We start from the raw sequence: 21201 nt of genomic DNA on the forward strand, positions 1-21201 counted from the left end.
TAATGAAACGTCATCAGAAGGCGCGTACACGTTTTGCGCACCCAGCAGGTTGTTTGTCTGCACCGGACTGAAAACTGTCTTGGAATTCTTGCTAAATATAATACGGAAACAAGCCACGTAAAAAATGTTCTTTTAGAAGATCGAGGAAGATCTTGAAGAACACGCCGAATTCCTCTTACAAGCATAACCTCCATCCTCGTCCATTTACGCATGCCAACTGCTTACCACCACCAAGGTAATTTTTTTTCTTTGTACCCCGTATTTCCATATTTCTATAGGGTCTCGGCACACATTTGCATCATTTGTTATTGGAAAATAAATTGTTGGTTTTAATGATTCGTTCTTAACGACGAAATGATGACCAATACCGTAACCAGAAAGGCAAAACATTTATTTTGTCTTATTTTTTTTATTGAAATAAAATTAAAGTTCATGTGATCTTTTATTGGAATTTTTAAATCCCATTGAAATGTCTCTGCCATTGACTTGAAATGACTAGAAATTACTTTAAGACGATGTACCGAGACTGACCACCAAGGGGCAGTAGCGTCATTTCTGGGCACATTTTTTAACAACTCTTTTCAACAAATTACCAATTTGTTATTAAGCTTAGGCGGCCATTAAATCAAAAAACAAAAACATAAACGTTCCAGACGATCCGAGGTCGCGAGAGGTCATTTGAATGAGTCAAAAATGAAAAAGTTATCGCAAAAGCGACTCTGGTAGAAAATAACGTTTTTTCCATGCGGTTCTGCCCCGTCTTTTGTCCTCTTTTCCAGTTTTCACAGAGCACGTGGTGCATTCCCAGAGCTCTCAACGCCGGGTGGAGGCCCTCCGCCTGCGTCTCAGCGAGGGCGCTCCCTCTCCAGCACCTCCAAATTTGAGACCAGTCACGCCGCCCTGCCGCTCCAGTTTTTGCGCGCTGCAGCCGGGCGTGGGCACCCTCTGCGTGTTGCCAAACTTGGAGTAGTCGACGGCATAGGCACCGTCCTCCTCGGAGACGGCGGGCACGAAGCGATGACCCCACAGGATCTCGTCAGACACGTAGGAGGTGCGGGCCTGCGTGGTGATTCCGGTGGTCTCCACCACGCCTTCCAAGATGAGCAGCACCTCCAGGTCGTCGCGTTGCAAGTCCTGGGCGGACAGCCCGTAGAGGGGGCTGTTACTATCGATGACGTGGCACAGGACGATGGGCGAGACCAGGAAGAGGGCGTTGGTGTCCAGCGGGTTGGCGATACGCACGTCAATCTGCTCCAGGGGGAGCAACTCGCCCTCGCGCGTCACGCCGCGTCGCAGCACTTGCATGCGCACGGTGGCGCAGAGGATCATGCTCTTGCGCAGGTCTCCCACGCGCACCATGAAGCAAAGGCGCCCGTCACGCAGCGACACCACGGCGTGCTTGCTGAAGATTAACGTCTCGGCGCGCCGCCGCGCCTGCGCCGTCTTCATGAAGATGCAGCCCAGCATGATGGCGTTAACCAGCAAACCCACAATGTTCTGCAAGATCAGCACCAAGATGGCCGCCCAGCACTCCTCGGTCACCATACGGGCGCCGAAACCGATGGTCACCTGCACCTCGATGGAGAAGAGGAAGGCCGAGGCGAAGGAGCGAAGCTCGGTGACGCATGGCGCCCGGGCTGGGGGGGCGCGTGGGTCCAGGTCGCCGTGGGCGAAGGCCACCAGCCACCAGGCCATGGCGAAGAGCAGCCAACTGCACAGGAAGGACATGGTGAAGATGACCAGCGTGTGCAGCCACTTGAGGTCCACCAACGTGGTGAAGACGTCCTGCAGGAAGCGGCCCTGCTCGCGGATGTTGGTGTGCGCAACGTTGCAGGCGCCGTTCTTGGCCACGAAGCGAGCCTTGCGCGCCCGCGTCGACGCGCCCTTGGTCTGGTGCTGCACGTCTTCGGCCAGGCGCGTCAGCAGGTAGTCCTCCGGGAGCTGGAGGCCCTTTCGAGACAGCATGTTGAGGCCCAAGCGCTGGCCCCAACGCCGACTTACTGACTGCCCTCTTTTCTCTCTTTTAGGTGTCCTGCCTTCTAACGGGGACTCGTCGGCCTCAGCCTTTCTCTCTTTTAGTTCCAGCCTTCTGACGGGGATTCCTCACCCTCAGCTGCCGCCGTCACTCGCTGGCTGGCTCACCCGCCCCCTCGGCGTCATGTGAGAAATGCACTTTGCTTCTTTTTCTTTTTTTTTTTTCTTCTCCACTTTGCCGGCCGGGTTACACGTGATAAGTGAAGAAGTCTTTGGTGGCCAGGGCGTAAAACTAACCTGACAATGGAAACAAAAGCTGCTCCAGGCATCATTACGACCTCCTTTTTTCTTAAAAATTGACAATGTATAGTAAGGCTTTTTTTCTTCAAAAAACAACATAGTATACTTAGCCTCCAACTGGCTTTCTAGATTTCTGTTTCAGCTTTAAAGTGACAAGTTGGAGGATGAGGAAATCAATCCTACTACTTGCGACATGGTAAGTGGACACTTTACCGTTTGAGCTACATTCTCACCCACCATCCTCTATGCATCAATTCGACTACCTCTGCCATCCTAAGCAAGCAAATGAGCTAAGAATGAAACCACCACACTTAGTCATTTTTTTTATTTTTACCCCAAAAAAATGTAACAGGACCTCGTCCCAAATGGATTGGACGTCTGCTTTCCAACAAAAGAAAATCATATCCATCGGTCTTTGTTTTTTCTAGCTAGCATTCGACACGGTTAGTATACATAGAATAGGCTTTAAAAAATACATAGTTTGTATAGCGATCTTGAATGGCACTTTGAACATCTTTCATTTGTCAGCTCGCACGAAGGAGGCGAAGACGCTGTCGGCTCGCTCCAAGAGCGCCTGCGGCCGCTCGTGCTCCACGATCAGCCCCCGCTTCATCACGATCACCACGTCGGCGTTGAGGATGGTGTGCACGCGGTGCTGCCCATGGAAGATCACGCATTGTCAGCTCTTCCATTCCCGTCTCGTCTCGCCCGGAGTCGCTTACCGCTATGGTGACCACCGTCCTGTCGGCAAAGGCCGTCATCACCACCTTCTGCAAGATGCTCTCCTGCGGGAGGAAAAAGAAAACCCGCCACCTCAACGTTTCGCCCCGGAAAACATCCCCCCCGCTCCCCTCTGACGGGGCGGACCGTGGCCATGTCGATGGACGCCGTGGCTTCGTCCATGATGAGGATGCCGCTCTTCCTCACAAAGGCGCGGGCCAAGCAGAAGAGCTGACGCTGACCCTGGCTGAAGTTTTCCCCTCCCTCTGTCACGATGGCGTCTGCAGACATACAAAAAGGGTTTCAAAATGCTGACTTCCAAACCTATGGTTTACACACATGTTCTATTCAAACACTCAGAGAAGAAGGTCAAATCCAAAGAGATCCCCGAACAAAGGCGAAAGGCTCATTTTGCATCCAGCAGCCATACGAGAAGGGGCACTGCACGGAAGCCGCCGCAATTTATTGATCCCCATTTGTTTCTGGGGACGACAAGGTCAGACAACTGGATCCCAAGTCCGAGTCAGCTGATTTAGCAATACCAAATCTCACGCAAATAATAGAGAATAAAGTAAGAGATGTCCAATCCAATTTTGACGGCTCACTTTTGATTCATTTTGGGTAGATTTTTCACATCTTTGCATTTTGGGGCCCCTCCTCGTTGGCACGGTAAGTAGTACTCCAATAATGTCATCTTTTTTTCTGCCAATCCTAGGGAGACCAGGCGACAAACTGACCAAGTCCACCCGGAAGCGACTTGACCACGGGCTTGAGTTGCGCGATCTCCAATGCTTCCCACAGCATCTCGTCGGTTGCCTTGGTTTCCGGGTCCAGGTTAAAGCTGAAGGTGGGCGGGCGGGCAGGCAGACAGTTGAGGAAATTGACAGCGACCGTTCGAGGGGGAAGGACAGACGGAGGGTGGTACCGGATGGTGCCGCTGAAGAGGATGGGGTCTTGCAGGATGATGGAGAGACGCGAGCGCAAGGTCTGTACCGGCACTTTGGCAATATCGATGCCGTCGATCACGATCCGTCCTGTCGAGAAACGGGGGCCGTTTTTATCTTGACTTTACCCTTATTGTTGTCTTGGATGGTGGACGGGTTACACATACCTTCAAACATGTCCACCATGCGAAAGAAGGCCAGGGAGAAGGAGGATTTTCCGCTTCCGGTCCGGCCACAGATCCCCACCTACGACCCAGATACGCAGGCGGCCTGAGTGCTTCCCTCTTTGACCCGTGGGCCTTTTTCTCTCTCTCACCTTCTGTCCGGGACTGATGTGTGCGTGGACGTTTTTTAGTACGGGCTTGAGCGCGGCGTCATAACGCACGCTCAAGTTCTGAATCTGAATCTCGCCGTGTCGGGGCCAGCCCTCTGGCAACTGAGATGGACCTGGAAAGTACAGACGTAAAAACCGCGATGCGTTAAAAATCGCGAAAAAGCGGGGGAATACCGCGAAAAATTGACCGCGGTAGTCCCCCGACTATCGCTGTGCACCTCAAAATGTGAAAAAACCCAAAAACCGCGATGCATTAAAAATCGCGAAAAAGTGGGGGAATACCGCGAAAAACTGATCGCGGTAGTCCCCCGAGTATCGCTGTGCACCTCAAAATGTGAAAAAACCCAAAAACCGCGATGCATTAAAAATCGCGAAAAAGTGGGGGAATACCGCGAAAAACTGATCGCGGTAGTCCCCCGAGTATCGCTGTGCACCTCAAAATGTGAAAAAACCCAAAAACCGCGATGCATTAAAAATCGCGAAAAAGTGGGGGAATACCGCGAAAAACTGATCGCGGTAGTCCCCCGAGTATCGCTGTGCACCTCAAAATGTGAAAAAACCCAAAAACCGCGATGCATTAAAAATCGCGAAAAAGTGGGGGAATACCGCGAAAAACTGATCGCGGTAGTCCCCCGAGTATCGCTGTGCACCTCAAAATGTGAAAAAACCCAAAAACCGCGATGCATTAAAAATCGCGAAAAAGTGGGGGAATACCGCGAAAAACTGATCGCGGTAGTCCCCCGAGTATCGCTGTGCACCTCAAAATGTGAAAAAACCCAAAAACCGCGATGCATTAAAAATCGCGAAAAAGTGGGGGAATACCGCGAAAAACTGATCGCGGTAGTCCCCCGAGTATCGCTGTGCACCTCAAAATGTGAAAAAACCCAAAAACCGCAATGCATTAAAAATCGCGAAAAAACGGGGGAATACCATGAAAAATGTGCCACAGCGATAGTTGGGGTCTTTTAGGGCAATAGTTTTCGCTGTAACTCCCATTTTTTTGCAGTTTTGACATTTTTTGAACATGTCCTTCCTGTTAATATATTTTATTGCAATGTAAATATGATATTTGATAGTATTTCAACAAAAGTTTGAGACTGCTGTAGAAAGGGTTGAGAATTTTGGAACTCACTGAGCAAACCCTCGTAATTCTCAGGTTCCGTTTTCAGCAGCCCATTGATTCTCTTGACGGACGCCAGCTGGACTTCCATGTCTGCCAGGTTACGCACCATCCAGTTCAGGTAGTTGGACACCTGATTTAGGGGGGACACTAATCATTGTAGATATTTCCGTGACGGACAAACTTGGACAGATTATAGAATAAACAGTTCTTCTGAGTTGGATTGCTTCCAGCTCAAATTAACCCGACGCTTGGCGGGTCTCACCATGAGCGCGTAAGTGAGGCCCAGCCCCACCAACCCGGGAGACAGTCGATCGTAGAGCGAGTTGCTGATGGACGCCACGGCAGCTACCAGCACCACGCACGTCCCAATATATTCCTAGGGGGGAAAAAACGGGTTGAACCGAGGGAGAGCGTCCCGGTCGGGAGGACTTCCTCACCATGCGGACCTCCAGCCAGCGATTGGCCGCGGTCAGGAAGAGCGAGGCGATGTTGTTGGCGTCCGTGAACTGAAGTAACCTCTGCCGGAAGCGGGGCTCGTACCTGGGAGGGTCAGAAGACGGCATCCGGTTATCGGAGGGAGGGAGGGAGGAGTCTCCTAAAAGGCCAGCGTCATCACCTGAGGGCCCTGATGGTGGTGAGACCCTCTAGCGTTTCCGAGAAGTGGGAGAGCAGAGGGAGTTGCGTGCTGTCTTCCAGTTGTTGCAGGTCCCTGGGGCAAAAGAGCACCATTTTGAATAATAATAAAAATAATAATCATTTTATGTTAACGTGTGTGAGTGTATCTTTTGTTTTTCAAAAATGCCTCATGGTGTCGTCGTTACCTGGAAGCCACCCGAAAGTATTTCTGGATGAAGTAACAGGCGACGGCCAGCGGCAGGAGCGCCAGCAGGAAGACGGGGGTGACGTAGCAAATCACCCCCAGGGCCGACACGCACAGCAAGGTGGAGCGAGACAGACACTCCAGGGTGGTCGGGATGTGCTGGTCGATGGTGTTGGTGTCGGTGGAGAAGCGGTTGAGGATGCTGCCCAGTGGCGTGGTCTCAAATAGTCTGGCCAAATCAAACAACAAAGCTAGTATGGAGCCACTAGATATGCTGGTGCCGTTTGGGTACCTCATGGGGGCCATGGTGATCTTGTGCAGGAGGTTGTGGTGGAGCTCTTTGGCCACGCTGAGGCCCGTCCACTCCACCGCCACCGAGGTGGCCAGACACAGGACGATGCCCAGACAGCACAACACGCTGAACACGGACACGTGGGGCGCGTGGCTAAAGCCGCAGTCCTGGAAAAGTAGCGCTTTGTTTTCATTTCCAACATGGCCACACAAAAAAAAAACGGAGATGTTTTGCTAACCTGAACAAGGGTGCAATTGCGGGCGTCCGACTTGGCGGCGACCACCCGCGAGGTCCAGCGCGCCAGCCAGTAGTCGATGGACAGCATGAGCGTGTGCTTTAGGAGCTGCGACAGGAGGAGCAGGGTGAGAAGGAGGACCCCGGCCGAGGACAGGTAGGTGCCGCAGGAGCGCCAGGGGATGGTGGCTCGCTGGCGCATTACCTGCGACAGGCTGTCCTCATCCTCGCTCTCCGAGCGCTCTTCTGGAGGACCACAAAGACGCACGCCGCTTCAAGCCCCCTTTGCTCTTACCTCCATTCTTTTGCTTGTTGGCCTCTAAAACGCCTCATTTAACGCAAAACCTTCAATGTTTTACTACACTCCAGAGGATATTTGATCTGTTTTGGGGATTGAAATCAATTTCCCCATAAAAATGTGACGTGTATTTTTTTCTGGGTATTTATCTTTGATGGTAAAAAAAATTTTTGGGCTATTTTTCTCCCCATCTTTCCGCGCTTTGACCTCCCACCTTCCTCATCCTCATCCTCCTCCGTTTTGGCGGCTTCTCTGGAGTACATTGCCCTGCGCAGATTTTTCCTCTCCAAGTCAGTCATGCTTGATGCCACCGTCTCCTGGAAAAGAGATTAGAAAATTGCTCATAAATATGATACATCAAATAAATACAGTCATGTTTAAGTTGTATGGCGAATGTTTTTGCAAATATTGATTCCGTGTGACGGAATTTTCATTTTTAATGCATCAGGGCGAATTGAAATTACCGTTTCAAACTCTTGGTCCTGCCGGTTCATTAACGTCTTCCATTGCTCAAAGAGTTCCGGTTGACATTTCTGAATGTCCTTTAACGTCCCTTCGGTCTGGATGCTTCCGTCCTTCATAGCGATAATCTTAGAACAGACGTAAATAGGCAGAGGAAAGCGTCAAGGAGAAAGCAAGAAGCGCTTTATCTTCATCTTCCTCTTCCTTACCCAGTCGGCATGTGGCAGGTATTGCAATTTGTGCGTGACCAGCACCACCGTCCTCTTCTCCTCTCTCAGCATTTTCAGGATGCCGTCTCGCATCAGATGGTCGCTCAGGTGGATGTCCAAAGCGGAGAAGGGGTCGTCCTGCAAGGACATAGAGCGGGAAAGGATTATTCTTTTTTGTCTTACTTCAGATGAATATATGTATTGGAATTCAATCTTTTTTTTACTTTTACATTTTTTCATGTACATTTACCGTATTTACCCAAATATAAGCCGTCCCACGTATAAGCCCTACCCTTAATATTGCCTAAACCTCCTAGATCATTCTTTGTCTTTACATTCATTAGGTCTCAATTTCAGGTCTCATTTTTTCAATATAAAAAAAATGTCTTTATGCACATTTTTTGTTAAGATAGATTCAGTAAGTTTTTTTATTTATTTCAAAGAACCTCCGATTGTGTAAAAAACACAATCCATGTCAATCATTGAATTTCATGTCCACCACGTCCACCCGTTTTGGACTCACCAGAAAGACGACATTGGTCTGCTGATACAAAGCTCTGGCCACGCTGATCCTCTGCTTCTGGCCTCCCGACAGGATGACGCCCTGCCACAAAGACCGCCCATTTAACCACAAATCAGACGCTATCTTCACCCGTCACGGAGGAAAAGGCACGAATGACTGGTGTGTGGCGTTTACTGACCCGCTCCCCAATTTCCGTCTGGTCCCCCTGTGGAAGGATGTCGATGTCGGGCTGGAGGGAGCAAGCCTCGATGACGGTCTTGTACCTAATGGAGCGAACCCAGATTGAGTGGACAGAAAGTCAATAACCAATGTTGACGGAAAACAAGGAAAAGGCGCAAGATGAATGCAAAGTCCCTTTCATCCAAAATCACTAGAGCAACCAAAAGTCCATTACAAGCCATTTAGGAAAATTGATCATCAATCTTTCTTGTTCGACACTGGACGGCTTTAACCTCTTTAGTGAAGATGCTTCATTAATATTTATAAACATATACATATATACATAATGCATACATATAAAAAAATGGCACATTTGAAGGGTTAAAAACATGTTTGTGGCTTATTGAAAAGGTATAAATAGTCATCTGACCTGGTTTTAACCATGGGCATCTCAAAGGTGATGTTCTCCACAACGTTAGCGTTGAGCAGCCAAGGCTTCTGGGACGCGTAAGCCACCGCGCATCTCTTCCTATCGGGAATCATGAATCAGGACTTTACTTTGTAAATAACAAAGCATTCCAAATTTATCATTCAAATGGTATAAATAGCCTGTTTTATAATATTTCTCTATCTGTTCAGCAACAGACCAAAAAAATACAAATATTCATCACATTGGGTGACCAACTCTATTCCATATATAAGTTTATGGCCGTAAAGAAACATTGTTTCCACTTTTTTTGTTTGGCAAACTTATTTCGTTGCTACACAACCATCTCGTTGAAAGCACCCTTTTACATGACACTAAACGAGCCAGTCCCGCAAATAAAATGGGAACGCCGAGCAACTCTTGAGGAGAAAGCCCACGTTAACTTTCCGCGCCATGTTTCTCGCCACTGTCAGTTAAGATAAAGCGATCCCGTCCCTTTAATGGCTGCTCATTAAGGAGCAAAATGTGTTTGCGAAGCCGAGGCGCGGCCGAGCGTGAAACGGTGTTATCGACCGGCGCCGAGTTAGCAAACGGCGGCCGATAAAAATGAGCGTCCGTCTCTTGGAAATGGCTTTCCGCCTTTAAAAAGTTTACCTGATATCGCCATCGTTGCTGCTGGCGTCTCGATCACTGGGACTGTGGGGAGATAGCAAACACAGATAAGCCATTTTCTTATCAAAATACAAACATTGTCAACTGTTTATCAATATTTGGCCATTTTCAAAACTAAAATAATGTAAAATTAAAAAATGTATGCATCAATTCTTCCATAGTTTCTCTGTTGATGGTCATTTTTCCCCAAAAAATCCTCGGCTTGACACAAAAAGGAACTCGAAATTTCCTGAAAATGCCTCAAAATGGCCGATTCTCAACATAGGACGAGTCAAAAAAAATATGAGATGGGGAGATCCCGATGAAAAGTGTTGAAATGCCACACGTCCAACTATTTGACTCCTTCTAAATAAAGCAAATACTGTCACGTTCCGTTAGGGTCAAGTGAACTTGACCCGTGTTATGGCCATACTAACCAGGAGGACATATTTCCTTCCCTTCCGGGCCAACTCACCTTTCATCGCCTTCTGACTCCAAACTGGGCAGACTGTGAAAAGAAAGACATAAAATATAAAATTAGAACAAACTTTTTAGAACAAACTTTCACAAATAATTCACAAAGTATTCCGTCCGAGGCCATAAGGTGGCTCCTTTAAGGCTTTGCATGGTATCAGTTTAAGCCTGCTTGTATTTTTAGCAGGCGCCGACCGCCACTTGTCCGGAGGGTGACGGGCGTTGCCAGATTTATGGAGGCTGCTAAATTCCGCACGCAACACCTGAGGGGACTTTTATGCTTTTGGCCTTTGCCAGAACCATCACGTGAAGGGCATCGACAGGATATACTCCGCGTGACAGGAGTGACTAAATATGTATTTGGAATAAATAAAAACATTGGTGACCTAATAGTGGTCAATACAATGGGCATTTTTAAGCACAAAATGGTGAGTGTGTCAAAAAAAAAAGATGCACAAATGTTATTTTATACTTAGGAAATCAATCTGGCAACCCAATCTGGCCATTTTTTTCCCAATCGCGGCACCTTAAACAGTAGATTGGGGAACACTCACTTTTTGACTCATTCTACTTGTGATGTCACAACCAGAATTTATGATCATTGCTAACGCTTTTAGTACTGTGCTAGCTAATAAATGTTGATAGAATGATAGATAGAATGCTCATAGGGCAAGAAGAGAATACAGTAATCCCTCGATTATCGCTATTGGAGGGATTACTGTGGTCCGCCAATGACCCCTATAACTGTCACCACCTGTTCTAATTATCATTGGTAGACACTCGGTACGTTGTAATGTGGGGTAGTGTTGTCAGTGTACGAACCTGTTCCAGGTGACGGTCCCCGATATGCGTTGCATCTCGCCAAGCGCCGCCAGCAACAAGGAGGACTTGCCACAACCCACTTGGCCCACAATCATAGTCAGCTTGCCTGAAACGGACCACAATAAAGACCTGCCAGACGTGGAAACCACAGCAATGTTTGCGGTTACCGAAAGGAATCATGATGTCCACGTTGGCCAGCGTGGGCGGTCCATCGGTCCACGTGAAGTAACCGCTACATATCTGCAGAGAGATGAAAATGTTTATCAGTGGTCCGGATTGCTGTCATCAGTTTTTTTTCATTTCTACGAATCTCACCTTGATACAAACGTCTTGGTCCACCATCGGCTGGGGTGCTTCAGCCTGGTGCTCGTCCCGTAAACCGTAGTTATTCCAGTCGTCTCTCGGGGGACGCTTCCTGTTCACCACTTTGAGTGGCTGGCGAATAGGGACGGTTAAGACGATCGCCAGCAGGACAAAAACCGACAAACAGACATACCACCGCCTGGTAGCGATTTTGGTTATTGTTGCCGGAGGGCGAGGTCATGGCGGGTCGAGGCTCCGGCTCGTCTCCGATTTCTTCGCTGGAGAAAAACTCGCTCAGCTTTTGAACGCTGAACACAAAAAGGAAGCAGGTCAAGGGCCAATCGTTTTTGAGTGAAAGTCATGTAGCCGGTCGATAAAAAAAATTGGAGGTGCGACCACCTGACGAGGGCTTTGACGGTGGAGCGCACCACACTGGAGAGCAAGAAAAGGGGCGTGACCAGGATGTGAAAAAGGGACAGCGAGGCGAAGGCCACGGCGGGAGACAAATCCGCTTCCTCTGAGATGTGCACGTGAACGACAAAAGTCTGCAAGAAACACCATCACAGCGTTAAATCAACAAAATAAAATAATACCTCATGAATTATTTTGCCTACGTTTGGAAAAAACATTTTGTGGCTAGCCAATCACATACAACTAGCATACAATTAGCCTAGCGTGCATTTTTTTTTGGGTGGGGGGCCCTGGACAAAAGCCAACAAGTACTATGAGAACGTGCAAATTCCATGCAGGGATCGAACCCTCGGTCTAAGAACAGTGAGGTGGATATGCTAACCACTGACCCACCGCGCCAAATTGAATTTTATCAATACGTGAAAACGATAAATGAGCTCACCGTTAAGACAGCCGCAATGGGAATAGCTGCATTCATGAAGACTGAAGCCACAGGAGAAAGAAAGGTGAGCGAGAGGCGAGGCCTCCGGATTGGCTGTCCACGCGGCGGCCATCTTACTGGATATGGAAGTGTAAAGCGCAAAGGCCTGCAGGCTGGTGAGCTCCTTGCCCCGCGTCTCCTCCACGCTGTCGCAGAAAATGCGCTCCCAGGCGTACAGCTTGAGCAATTTGATGCCTCGCAGCAATTCGTTGGTCTTTTTCAGGCGCTCGCCGGAATATTCCTGAAGGAAAGAAAATCAGAGGGGCGTTGTTGCCAAAGGGGCTCCAGATTTTGTTGAAAAAAATGTTATTGCAGAACTTTGTTCTTCTTTTTGGTCTTGGTTTTATCAGGTATTTTTCTTCTTTTTTTTGCTGTACTTCTTATTCTCAGAATTTGCCAGCAGAGGGCGCACGGGCCAACTTATTCCGTCATTCGCCCTGGCGATTTTTACGATTGACTTTCCCACTCTTATGCTACTCACCAAAGTGCTCTTCTGGGTTTGCGACAGCTTGGTGGCCACAAAATACTGAACGGGAGCCAGCACGGCGATGACGGTGGCTCCGATCAAGGCACTGATTCCCAAGAGGTAATACAGCAGCATCACTCCCACCACAATCTATGCAATGCCGGAAAATAAATAGATGAATAAATGACACCTGAAGGCTTCAAAATAAAGACTTTAAAGACTTCAAACGGATCTAGTGACAAACTCTTGTAGTAGCAAGCGGAGGAAAGGAAAGGGGAGTGGCTTCCGCTGGCGACTATCAGCGTGGATTTTCACATTTTTATGAACTTACAAAAAAACAAAAAATTCCACCACAAAAAAAAGTGATGTCGTGAAGCCGCGATATTCGAGGGATTACTTTAATTGCTGGCAAATTGATTGGCGCTCCTTACCTGGACGGGCATGGCCCACAAGTTGGGGCAGAGGAAGAAAAACCACATGAGCTGGTTGGTATCGATGGCCACCAGGTTGCAAATCTGAGCAGCGGTCAGCTCGCCCATGGACATGTTGGACGTGCACAAGCGCATGATCTTGTTGTAGATTTTGGTCTGGCACGCCAAAGAGGGAGAGAGATGTCATCAATCCCCCCGAGCCAATTGCCGGATTGAACCTTTTACGGCCAGGCTCCGCCCCCCCAACGTACCTGGATGGCGCCTCGGAGCTTGATGCCAGTCTGGATGGCCACGTAGTAGGACGCCTGCAGGAAAGTTCTTTGCAGGAGGAGCGCGAAGAAGAGCAGGACGGCCAGCACGTAGGCGTTCTCCAGAAACTCCTTGGACGACAAGAAGTAGAGGCCCAGCAAGCGCGTCTGAAATAAATGAAATTAAATATTCATGAATTCTCCTGGATGGAATTTATTGCTTTAATAACAGACCGAGCATAAATCTTTGATTTTTTCCATTAATATTAGAGATCTGTATGATTGGAAAGATATTGTCTTGAGGGGTATTGAAAGAGTTAAGGGGCTGTCAAAAAGAAAATTATTAAATTATAAAAGTATTTATTGCACTGCGGCAGAACATCACAGGTGAATGTGAAAATAGTTTGTTAAAAATAGAAACTAAACAGATTGTTGTGTAACTGGTCCCATCTTGACCGCATTTCACGCTTGGGATGGATTGAATTTCATTTGAAATGGATCGGTCGCTCAAAGGTGGCACGAAAGGACGTTCGGCGAGAACCTCTCACCGGTTGTCGGCTGGTGCGGTTGTCCTTGCTGATATGGTGGACGATGCCCGAGACGCAGAGCGGACCGGCGAAGCCCAGCAAGTCGGCCAGGAAGCGGAAGGTGATGCTGAGGATGAGCGGTCGCCCAAAGGCTTTCCTCAAGGCACGCCAAATCCACTTGGGGCCTTGCGGTGGGGGGCCCTCCGCTTGCTAAATGAAAAAAAAAAAAAAACAGTGGGCGTAAGCCAATAGATCAAAAGTATGTATATGTGATCTATTCAAACTTTTTTTTATCATTATTGTGTTCATTAGCAATAGAGAATTCAGATAAATAAATTGGATATATATTTCATCATTCCAAAAATATACTTTACTGTGTCATTCAACTGTTCTATAAATTATATTTTGATATAAAAGTATAATGAAGTTTCTTTCATTCGCTTCTCCCAGTCAAATGAATTGGACATCTATGCCAAAAGAAGAGTGAAATACTACTATATATTTTTTCATTACTGTTATTGATTGCCATAACCAATGTATCAGCAATAAAATATTATATATCAATAAAATTTAAAAATATAAGCTGCTACTTTTATTCCCTAATTTGGGACCCTGTGACTTTTTCTTCAGTGTTTTTATTCATCAATTTTTATGGGCTAATATTTTCTATCATTATTGTTATATTTTATATATATCTTAACATACACGCCCCTAAATACAATATGGACAAGAGGGAGTCATATACAAGTGGGCTGTGATCATTCATAGTGGAAAAACGAGGGTAATCCTTCCTCGTTAAAAAGGTCAACGTTAGTGAACATGGTCGCTATTCTGGTGCTTTTCCTACTTTGTGCACGTCAGCCAGTGCGTCCAAACAACAGCTCGGAAAACAGCTGCAGCGCGACTTCTGCGTCCTCAGGGGAAATCTTTCATGTAGTCTGAGAAAAACGGCACGTCCCTCAACACAAAAAAAACATCAGTGACGAACTTTACGCAAATTGGACGAACGCTAGAGTTCATTCTCAAATGTAGTCTTATTTTTTCATTGGATAGAATAATTAGTTTCCCTTTTAAATTGTAATATGACTTTTCAATTTTATTTTTTTTTGCACTAAAAAAGACATGACTTGTTGCCAAGGAGGTCGGCGTGTCTTTCTGCGACCGTGTGGTTTCCCACGGAGTGCGAGCCGCCATCCCGCCCACGGGGGTCACCGTGTCGGCCAGTTCACAGTCAAAACGAAACGGAGCACGTGTGGAAATTTGCGAGCGAATAATGGAAGAGCGTGCCGACCTTTTGCTGTCGGAAGGCTCGCCGCAGCTTCTCGCAGTTGGTGAGCGCCCTCATGGCGATGGGCAGCTTTCCGATCACCTTCAGGTCGATGGGTCGCCGGTGAGCCGAGGTGATGAAGGTGTTCATCCACCAGTAGGTGGCTTTGGACAGCAGGTTGACGAAGGGTTGCAGGAAACGCACGCCCAGGTCCTGCAGGTCCTCGGGGGGCTTCACTTCGGTGGGCTTGGCGAAACATACGTAGCGCTAGGAGAAGAGGACACTTAGCTTGGCAAACAGGATAGTTAGCTTGGCAAAAGGGACACTACGCTTGGCAAAAGGGACAGTGAGCTTGGCAAAAGGGACATTGAGCTTGGCAAAAGGGACAGTGAGCTTGGCAAAAGGGACAGTGAGCTTGGCAAAAGGGACAGTGAGCTTGGCAAAAGGGACAGTGAGCTTGGCAAAAAAGGACAGTTAGCTTAGCAAAAAGGACAGTTAGCTTAGCGCTTATTTGATGGAAAACGAAAGATTGGAAAGATTCTGGCTCTTTAAAGCAAAGAGTTAACGCACAAGTGAATAATAACGTGATGCTATTTAAGGTCGTTGCGCTTCATCGTGTGCAAAGCATGATGGGAGTTTGGCGTTCTGAGCTGTTTTACCCAGAGGTACGCAAACAGCAGATGAGCTCGATTCTGCTCTGGGGTTAACAGGGACAAATTAATAAGACAAATTAGTAAAATACTTCAAACTATCCACAGGGCAACAACAAATATATTTATATAAGCCGGTGCAAAGTGGGTTTGAAAAGAATGGAATGTATTATTAATATCCAAAAGAGGTGATAAGAACGTTTGTGTGTCCAATGTCTTGGACGTCTCATAGTGATAAACTTATTGAACTTTCAGGCAAAAGCCGCTAGCAAAATGGCCTCAGGGTCGGCCATGTTGGTAGGGGCAAGGTTCCAATCCAAGTCGAACGAGGCCGAAACTCAATGTTGGGCGATGGACTCACCCTGCCCAGGATGACGTTAAACTCCACGGCCAGCAGGAGTCCGTAGAGCAGCACCAGCAAGCACGTGATGCAGTAGCGCAGCTGGCCGGCTCCGATGCCGTGCTGCGTGTATTTGGCGAACTTGATGGTCTTCATCATGAAGGCCAGAAGCCAGTAGATCAGGAGGACTGAGTCAAGACACAAAACTAGCGTCATACACCATCGGATTTGGAGATTATACCATTGACGCCAATATTGCACTTTGAGTAGCGCAATAAATGCAAATTACACATTAAAACACTTAAGTGTATCTTACTTAAATTAAATAATTAAAATCTGACAAAAATATACTGCCTTAAGTGGGCCTTATTTCTTTCGAATTACACTTTAATTCAATATTCACAATATTATACTGCCTTTAAACCACATGTGGTTTACACCAAAAAATGAATAATACAACATGTCAAAATTAGCGTCGTCGTTGGCTACCAGTCTACGAGACTATCTGGATTTTAGCCAAAACGGTCTTGTTGAGATCGGTTTTCATTAATATTGGCAATTTTTAATTTTTTTTTCCCCGTACAAAAGTCGGTGTACGCCGTACATGATTTGAAATAGTAAAAAAACATATACAATATGTATAAAACGTACAAGTTGACAGGTATGCCTTACCTAATAGTAATTTGGGGAAGTTGGAGGTCTCGATATTATGATAGTAGACGATGGAGGTGATGCCAGCCATAAAGGCCAAACCTGCCGGCATGTACAGGTGAAGGTGGAGCGATTGGCTGAACCTGCCAGTCATTCAACACAAGGCGCAAATTACAAATCAAACTGAGCACAACAAAAGCAGAAAGGCGGACGCCGTACCCGTCGGAAACCACGCCTTCGGCGATCTCGCACACCAGGATGAAGAGAAGCACGAAGGTGAGAAGCCAGCGTAGGTCATGCCCGGGAAAGTGGAGCCAAGTGCTGTGATGGATGTGGACCTTTGAGCTCTGACTACCCCAACCTTAACCACACAAACACACAAAAACAACCATGTTCTGGGCTCTTTCGCGTAGTAGTTGAAATTTTTGTCCTTTGTAAAGGACATTTGTATGCCAAGAGTCCATACAACGTTTTAAAAAGGTCAAGTTTTTTGTCTATCCTTCAGCTGTGAATGCTAATCTCTCTCAATGAGACACTCCCTGTTGATTTTAGCTCATTTACAGGTCACGTCTGGTTAATTTGAGGTTCCTGAAGAGCTTTAAATGTAAACATTTTACAGGCAATTGAAGACGTTGCATCCAAAACTGCATTTCATTCAATTCAGAGGAAGCATTAAGCCAATTAAAGCTAACGGAAGCGTAAAAACTGACGACAAATGCAGAGTAAATCACTTGTTCAATTAGAAAATATAGCTTTAGGCTATTGAATACTTTCTTTTTAGCGTGCCTAGCTGTCTTTCAACTCGTTCTGTTTTCGGGCTATTAAACACGTCGCCTGTGCCTTGAGGGCGGCAACAGACATTTTTTTTCAACAAGACTCCTATTTATGGAGCACAAATTGCATTCTTCAAGTGCGTTCGTGACTCACGGACTGCAAGGACGCTAAAGACGGTGTTCATCACTTGCTTAAATGTACGATAAGGCTCTCAAATATTAACCCTATTTGGATAACATCATTTTTCTTAGCCATAAATATTCAATCCATCTCATTATATTTCAATTTTCAGACACTGGAAGCACTCTTATCAGTTTTCATGCATAGCCAATGAGAAGAAGGCCAGGTCGGTGTCAAAGCAGTTGTGGAGAGTGACAAATTGTTCACGCTTTGCTGCCTTCTCAAATGGATGCACAAGCGTCTTTACGATTTGTGAATGGGTCGTCGCACATGGGAGGGAATATCACTTTAATGCACAGGTCATTTGGTTTTTGTTACCTTCAATGTTGTTGTTAAAATTAAAATGGTTGGTAGAATACTGGGAATGGTGCAAATTTGTTTAAAGGTATTTTATTTTTATTTTTTTTATGTATCTTAATGTTTAAACACATTTGATAATAGGATAGGATTAATTGAGACATTCTTATTTTAACATTTAAAAAAGGAAACAATATTCTTTTAATATTTATTCAAGGGTATATTATTGGATTTTGCTCATTTTACAGAGATTGTAAACAGAAAGGGGTGCTTAAAATATTGTATTTTCAGTTTAAATTAAAAAAAAACAGCAGATAATTTTTTTAGAGGGCAATAAAACAGTAAATATTGGTGGATTTTGGTCATTTGATCGGCATTTTATCTTAGCGACGAACACACTTTGGCGAGTCGAATTTGGCCCTTGGAACCCTGGTTTCAATTATTTTTTAATTTTTTTAAGTCCAATCTACCCAAATGAAGATGAGCGATAACTCACCGATGAAGAGTATGGGGAAAGTGATGAAGAGCAGGAAGACGTGGGGCACCAAGTTGAGCGCGTCCAGGAAGCAGCCATTGTTGAGAACGCCCCCGTCCACGTTGTAGGCCGACGAGTTGTTCTCGCTCCCGCAGAATGCCAGGGACATGCTGGAGACGAGACGGGAGCAAGAAAGAAAGACAAAAAAAATAAGCCGGCCTAAGTGGTCCTGGGGAATGAGGGGGCTTGCCCCGGTCTTCTAACAAAGCTGCACGCCGCCGGCGCCAAAAGAAGAAAACGTCAGACTGTTCCAACCTTTGGATGGCGGAGGGCTCAGCGACGATCAACGGCGGGCGGCTCTCCTCTCCTGCAATCGGCGGCGGCGGAGACAAACATCTGCGTTCCGTCGGCGCATCCTCCCAAAGTCTGGACGGGCCGAGGAACGCGCCGACGGCTGGCCGGCCGGCATGCCGCGCTGCCCGGGTGACCAAGCGCCTGCCTCAATGCCTTCCTGCTTCAATGCCCGCCTTTCCTAACCAAGCGAACACCTGCTATTCCCGCTGAGCTTTGCGCACTGGAACGACCTTGCCAAAGACGGACAGAAACAGAGACAGAGAAAAGAGAGAAAGAGGAGAGAGAGAGAGACAGAGAGAGGGGGGTGGGGGGGGGGTAGATGAATGTTGAGGGAGGGTCGGGAAAGAAAAGAGAAGGTATAAGAAGGGGAGGGGGAGACAAGGGGGAGGATGGACGCTCTCTGTCGCTAGGCACATCGAGTGTAGAGCTTCCCCAAATTAAATGCATAGAAACAATGTCATAAAAGGTTCATTATCAATGATTTGTTTCCATCATTTAAGGTTTTATTGATGTATTTCCATTTTTCATTTTTATTGGTTTATTGCCGTTTTTTAAATGTTTTATTAATATTTTACATTGTTTTATTACCATTTTGAAATTGTTTTATTACCATTTAAACATGTTTTATTACCGTTTAAACAAGTTTTATTACCATCTAAAAAAATATTCCAGCATTTTTTTATTCATCTTGATTTCAAACAAAATGTAATGATGAATTATTTCCAAATTTTCATTGATTTTATTTTGATTTATTTCAATTTTTTATAGTTCTCGAAACATGTATTTATTTATCCATTTCATAATGTGTTGTTTATTTTTTTAAACATTTAGATTTATTAATTAATTTCTACTTTCATGTATGACTATACATTATTAATTTCAACTTGTTTCACTTAATGCTTCTTTTTAACTAATTCATTGCATTCAAGAATTGACTTGAATATTTATTTACCTTAATGTTTCTTCATCCTCCCTATCGAAAAGCATCGGCAATTATAGGAGTCACATAAATCATTGAATGTGATTGATACACCCATCTAAATCTAGAGTTTATCGCGGAGAAGGGCAGCCAAAAGAACGCACACGGGAGCAAATTTGATTTATGACCATTTTTTTTCACTGCTCAGCATGCAAGCCTGTAGTCAGCTGTTTGAAGTCACCATGGAAACGGAATGACGGTGGGACAGATTTTGGCAAACAGTCTTGGAGCTTACCGTTTGTGTGTGTGTTTTTTGTTGGCTGTTTTACAAAGCAATTTTTGGCTTGTTATATTTCCCGGATTGCTTCATTTGAGTCTTTATCAGTTTTAGTTTCTTAAACTGCATGAAAAGCCTTTTTTAAATTAACTTTATCCATAAAATTGAACTTACATGCAAATGTGAAGGAACTGATACAGGTAGGATTGTTTATCTTTTATTAATTTATCATTTAAAAAAGATTTTAACCCCAATAAAAATCATTTTTCATTCCTATGAATTAATAAGAAATTATTCTTGCTACTTCATTTAATCAACTAATTTAAAAAAATCATGAAAAATAGCAAACATTTTTTAATGGACTCATCTTATAAAGCTTATTATATTCAATGCTACTGCTTTTATTTAATTCCTACATATTTTGAAAATTGTTCATTTCTGTCACAGGAAACAAAGTAAAAATGACTTACGGGCCCCAGGTTTTGATGCGGCGGGCCAGATAGGGCCCCCGGGCCTCAGGTTTGAAACCTGCTAGCCGCTCAACTCAATGACTCAATCGAGGTCGACTCAGCACCACTTTGCCCGTGACCTATAAAAATAAACAAACATTAAATTGACGCCGACGTAGCCCGAGGCTCACCAAAAACGTTCCGTCCAGACTCGTACGGGAGATTAAGTGGAATGTTCACTCATTTCCACCTTAGCAAGTTAGCAAGTGCACGCCAATCCTGCAATTGGCGTCGTGACCTTTCGTCGCCGCAATTACGCATATTTAATTTGCCTTTCAAAACGTGTAAAAAAAAGCATTCAAAATGCTCACCACTACATTCGTCGAGATGACGGCCAGATCTCCGGAGCTGCCGCGTCCCTCGTTTTCGATGGAAAAGAAGAAAAAGGGGTCCTCTCATCTAGTCCATCTGGAGGTGCGGCAAAAATTGGGGGGAGCGGGAAAACAGGGGGTCGTGCGGGGAGCTATCCATGGTGCTGCAGTCACGTACGATACGTACCGAGCCCGGGTAGAGTAGAGTAGAGTGACTAGTGTGTTAGGTTTTGCTCTAGTGGCTTAGGGCTTATGTAAGCAGAAAACTGATGCGCATAAACGGCCTACTTTTTTTCATTCCGCCACTCTGCCAGCTCATGAATGAATGAAAATGGCACATGGCGTCTTTCTCTACTCAATTCCTTCATTTTCTATTATTTTTTTAACCTTTATAGTAATTCTATACATTTCATTCTGTTGAAAAAGTTCATTTCAGAATTGAAGTAAAAAGGTGTAAAATAAAAATAATAATTTTAAGAGTTAATTCACTTTTCTATGACTGTGTAGTTATTGAAAATTGACATTTTTCCCCAAGATTATTAAGCAGTATTGTTGGTGATTTTT

At 45.7% G+C, this 21201-nt stretch overlaps 2 protein-coding genes and 1 long non-coding RNA gene across 3 annotated transcripts; 1 reads left to right on the forward strand and 2 right to left on the reverse strand.

Annotated features, from left to right (window-relative positions):
• Positions 1–544: 544 nt before the first annotated feature.
• kcnj11 (potassium inwardly rectifying channel subfamily J member 11) lies at positions 545–2059 on the reverse strand. Its single transcript, XM_077742023.1, has one exon. It carries the CDS (start codon positions 1963–1965, stop codon positions 814–816), a length of 1152 nt encoding a protein of 383 aa, XP_077598149.1. The 5' UTR covers positions 1966–2059; the 3' UTR covers positions 545–813.
• Positions 2060–2171: 112 nt separating this feature from the next.
• On the forward strand, positions 2172–3291 carry LOC144213530 (uncharacterized). The gene is made up of 3 exons (XR_013329989.1): positions 2172–2470; positions 2627–2717; positions 2803–3291. It is a non-coding gene; the product is annotated as an uncharacterized LOC144213530 (long non-coding RNA).
• On the reverse strand, positions 2585–20933 carry abcc8 (ATP-binding cassette, sub-family C (CFTR/MRP), member 8). The gene is given in 41 exon segments (XM_077742035.1): positions 2585–2929; positions 2997–3059; positions 3142–3275; positions 3732–3835; positions 3920–4028; positions 4106–4184; positions 4255–4385; positions 5405–5525; positions 5658–5771; positions 5833–5935; positions 6012–6104; positions 6217–6444; positions 6508–6674; positions 6746–7058; positions 7247–7356; positions 7504–7629; positions 7711–7848; positions 8234–8314; positions 8412–8496; positions 8823–8921; positions 9474–9515; positions 9946–9978; positions 10767–10872; positions 10934–11006; positions 11082–11201; positions 11263–11377; positions 11469–11614; positions 11923–11963; positions 12040–12202; positions 12443–12577; positions 12859–13014; positions 13110–13274; positions 13655–13843; positions 14925–15167; positions 15912–16078; positions 16563–16684; positions 16761–16902; positions 18289–18437; positions 18583–18851; positions 20288–20406; positions 20638–20933. Coding segments are annotated over 38 exon segments (4842 nt in total). The 5' UTR covers position 18437; positions 18583–18851; positions 20288–20406; positions 20638–20933; the 3' UTR covers positions 2585–2791.
• Positions 20934–21201: the final 268 nt, after the last annotated feature.

The sequence above is a fragment of the Stigmatopora nigra genome, chromosome 2 (genome assembly GCF_051989575.1).
Source record: "Stigmatopora nigra isolate UIUO_SnigA chromosome 2, RoL_Snig_1.1, whole genome shotgun sequence".
Taxonomy (NCBI): domain Eukaryota; kingdom Metazoa; phylum Chordata; class Actinopteri; order Syngnathiformes; family Syngnathidae; genus Stigmatopora; species Stigmatopora nigra.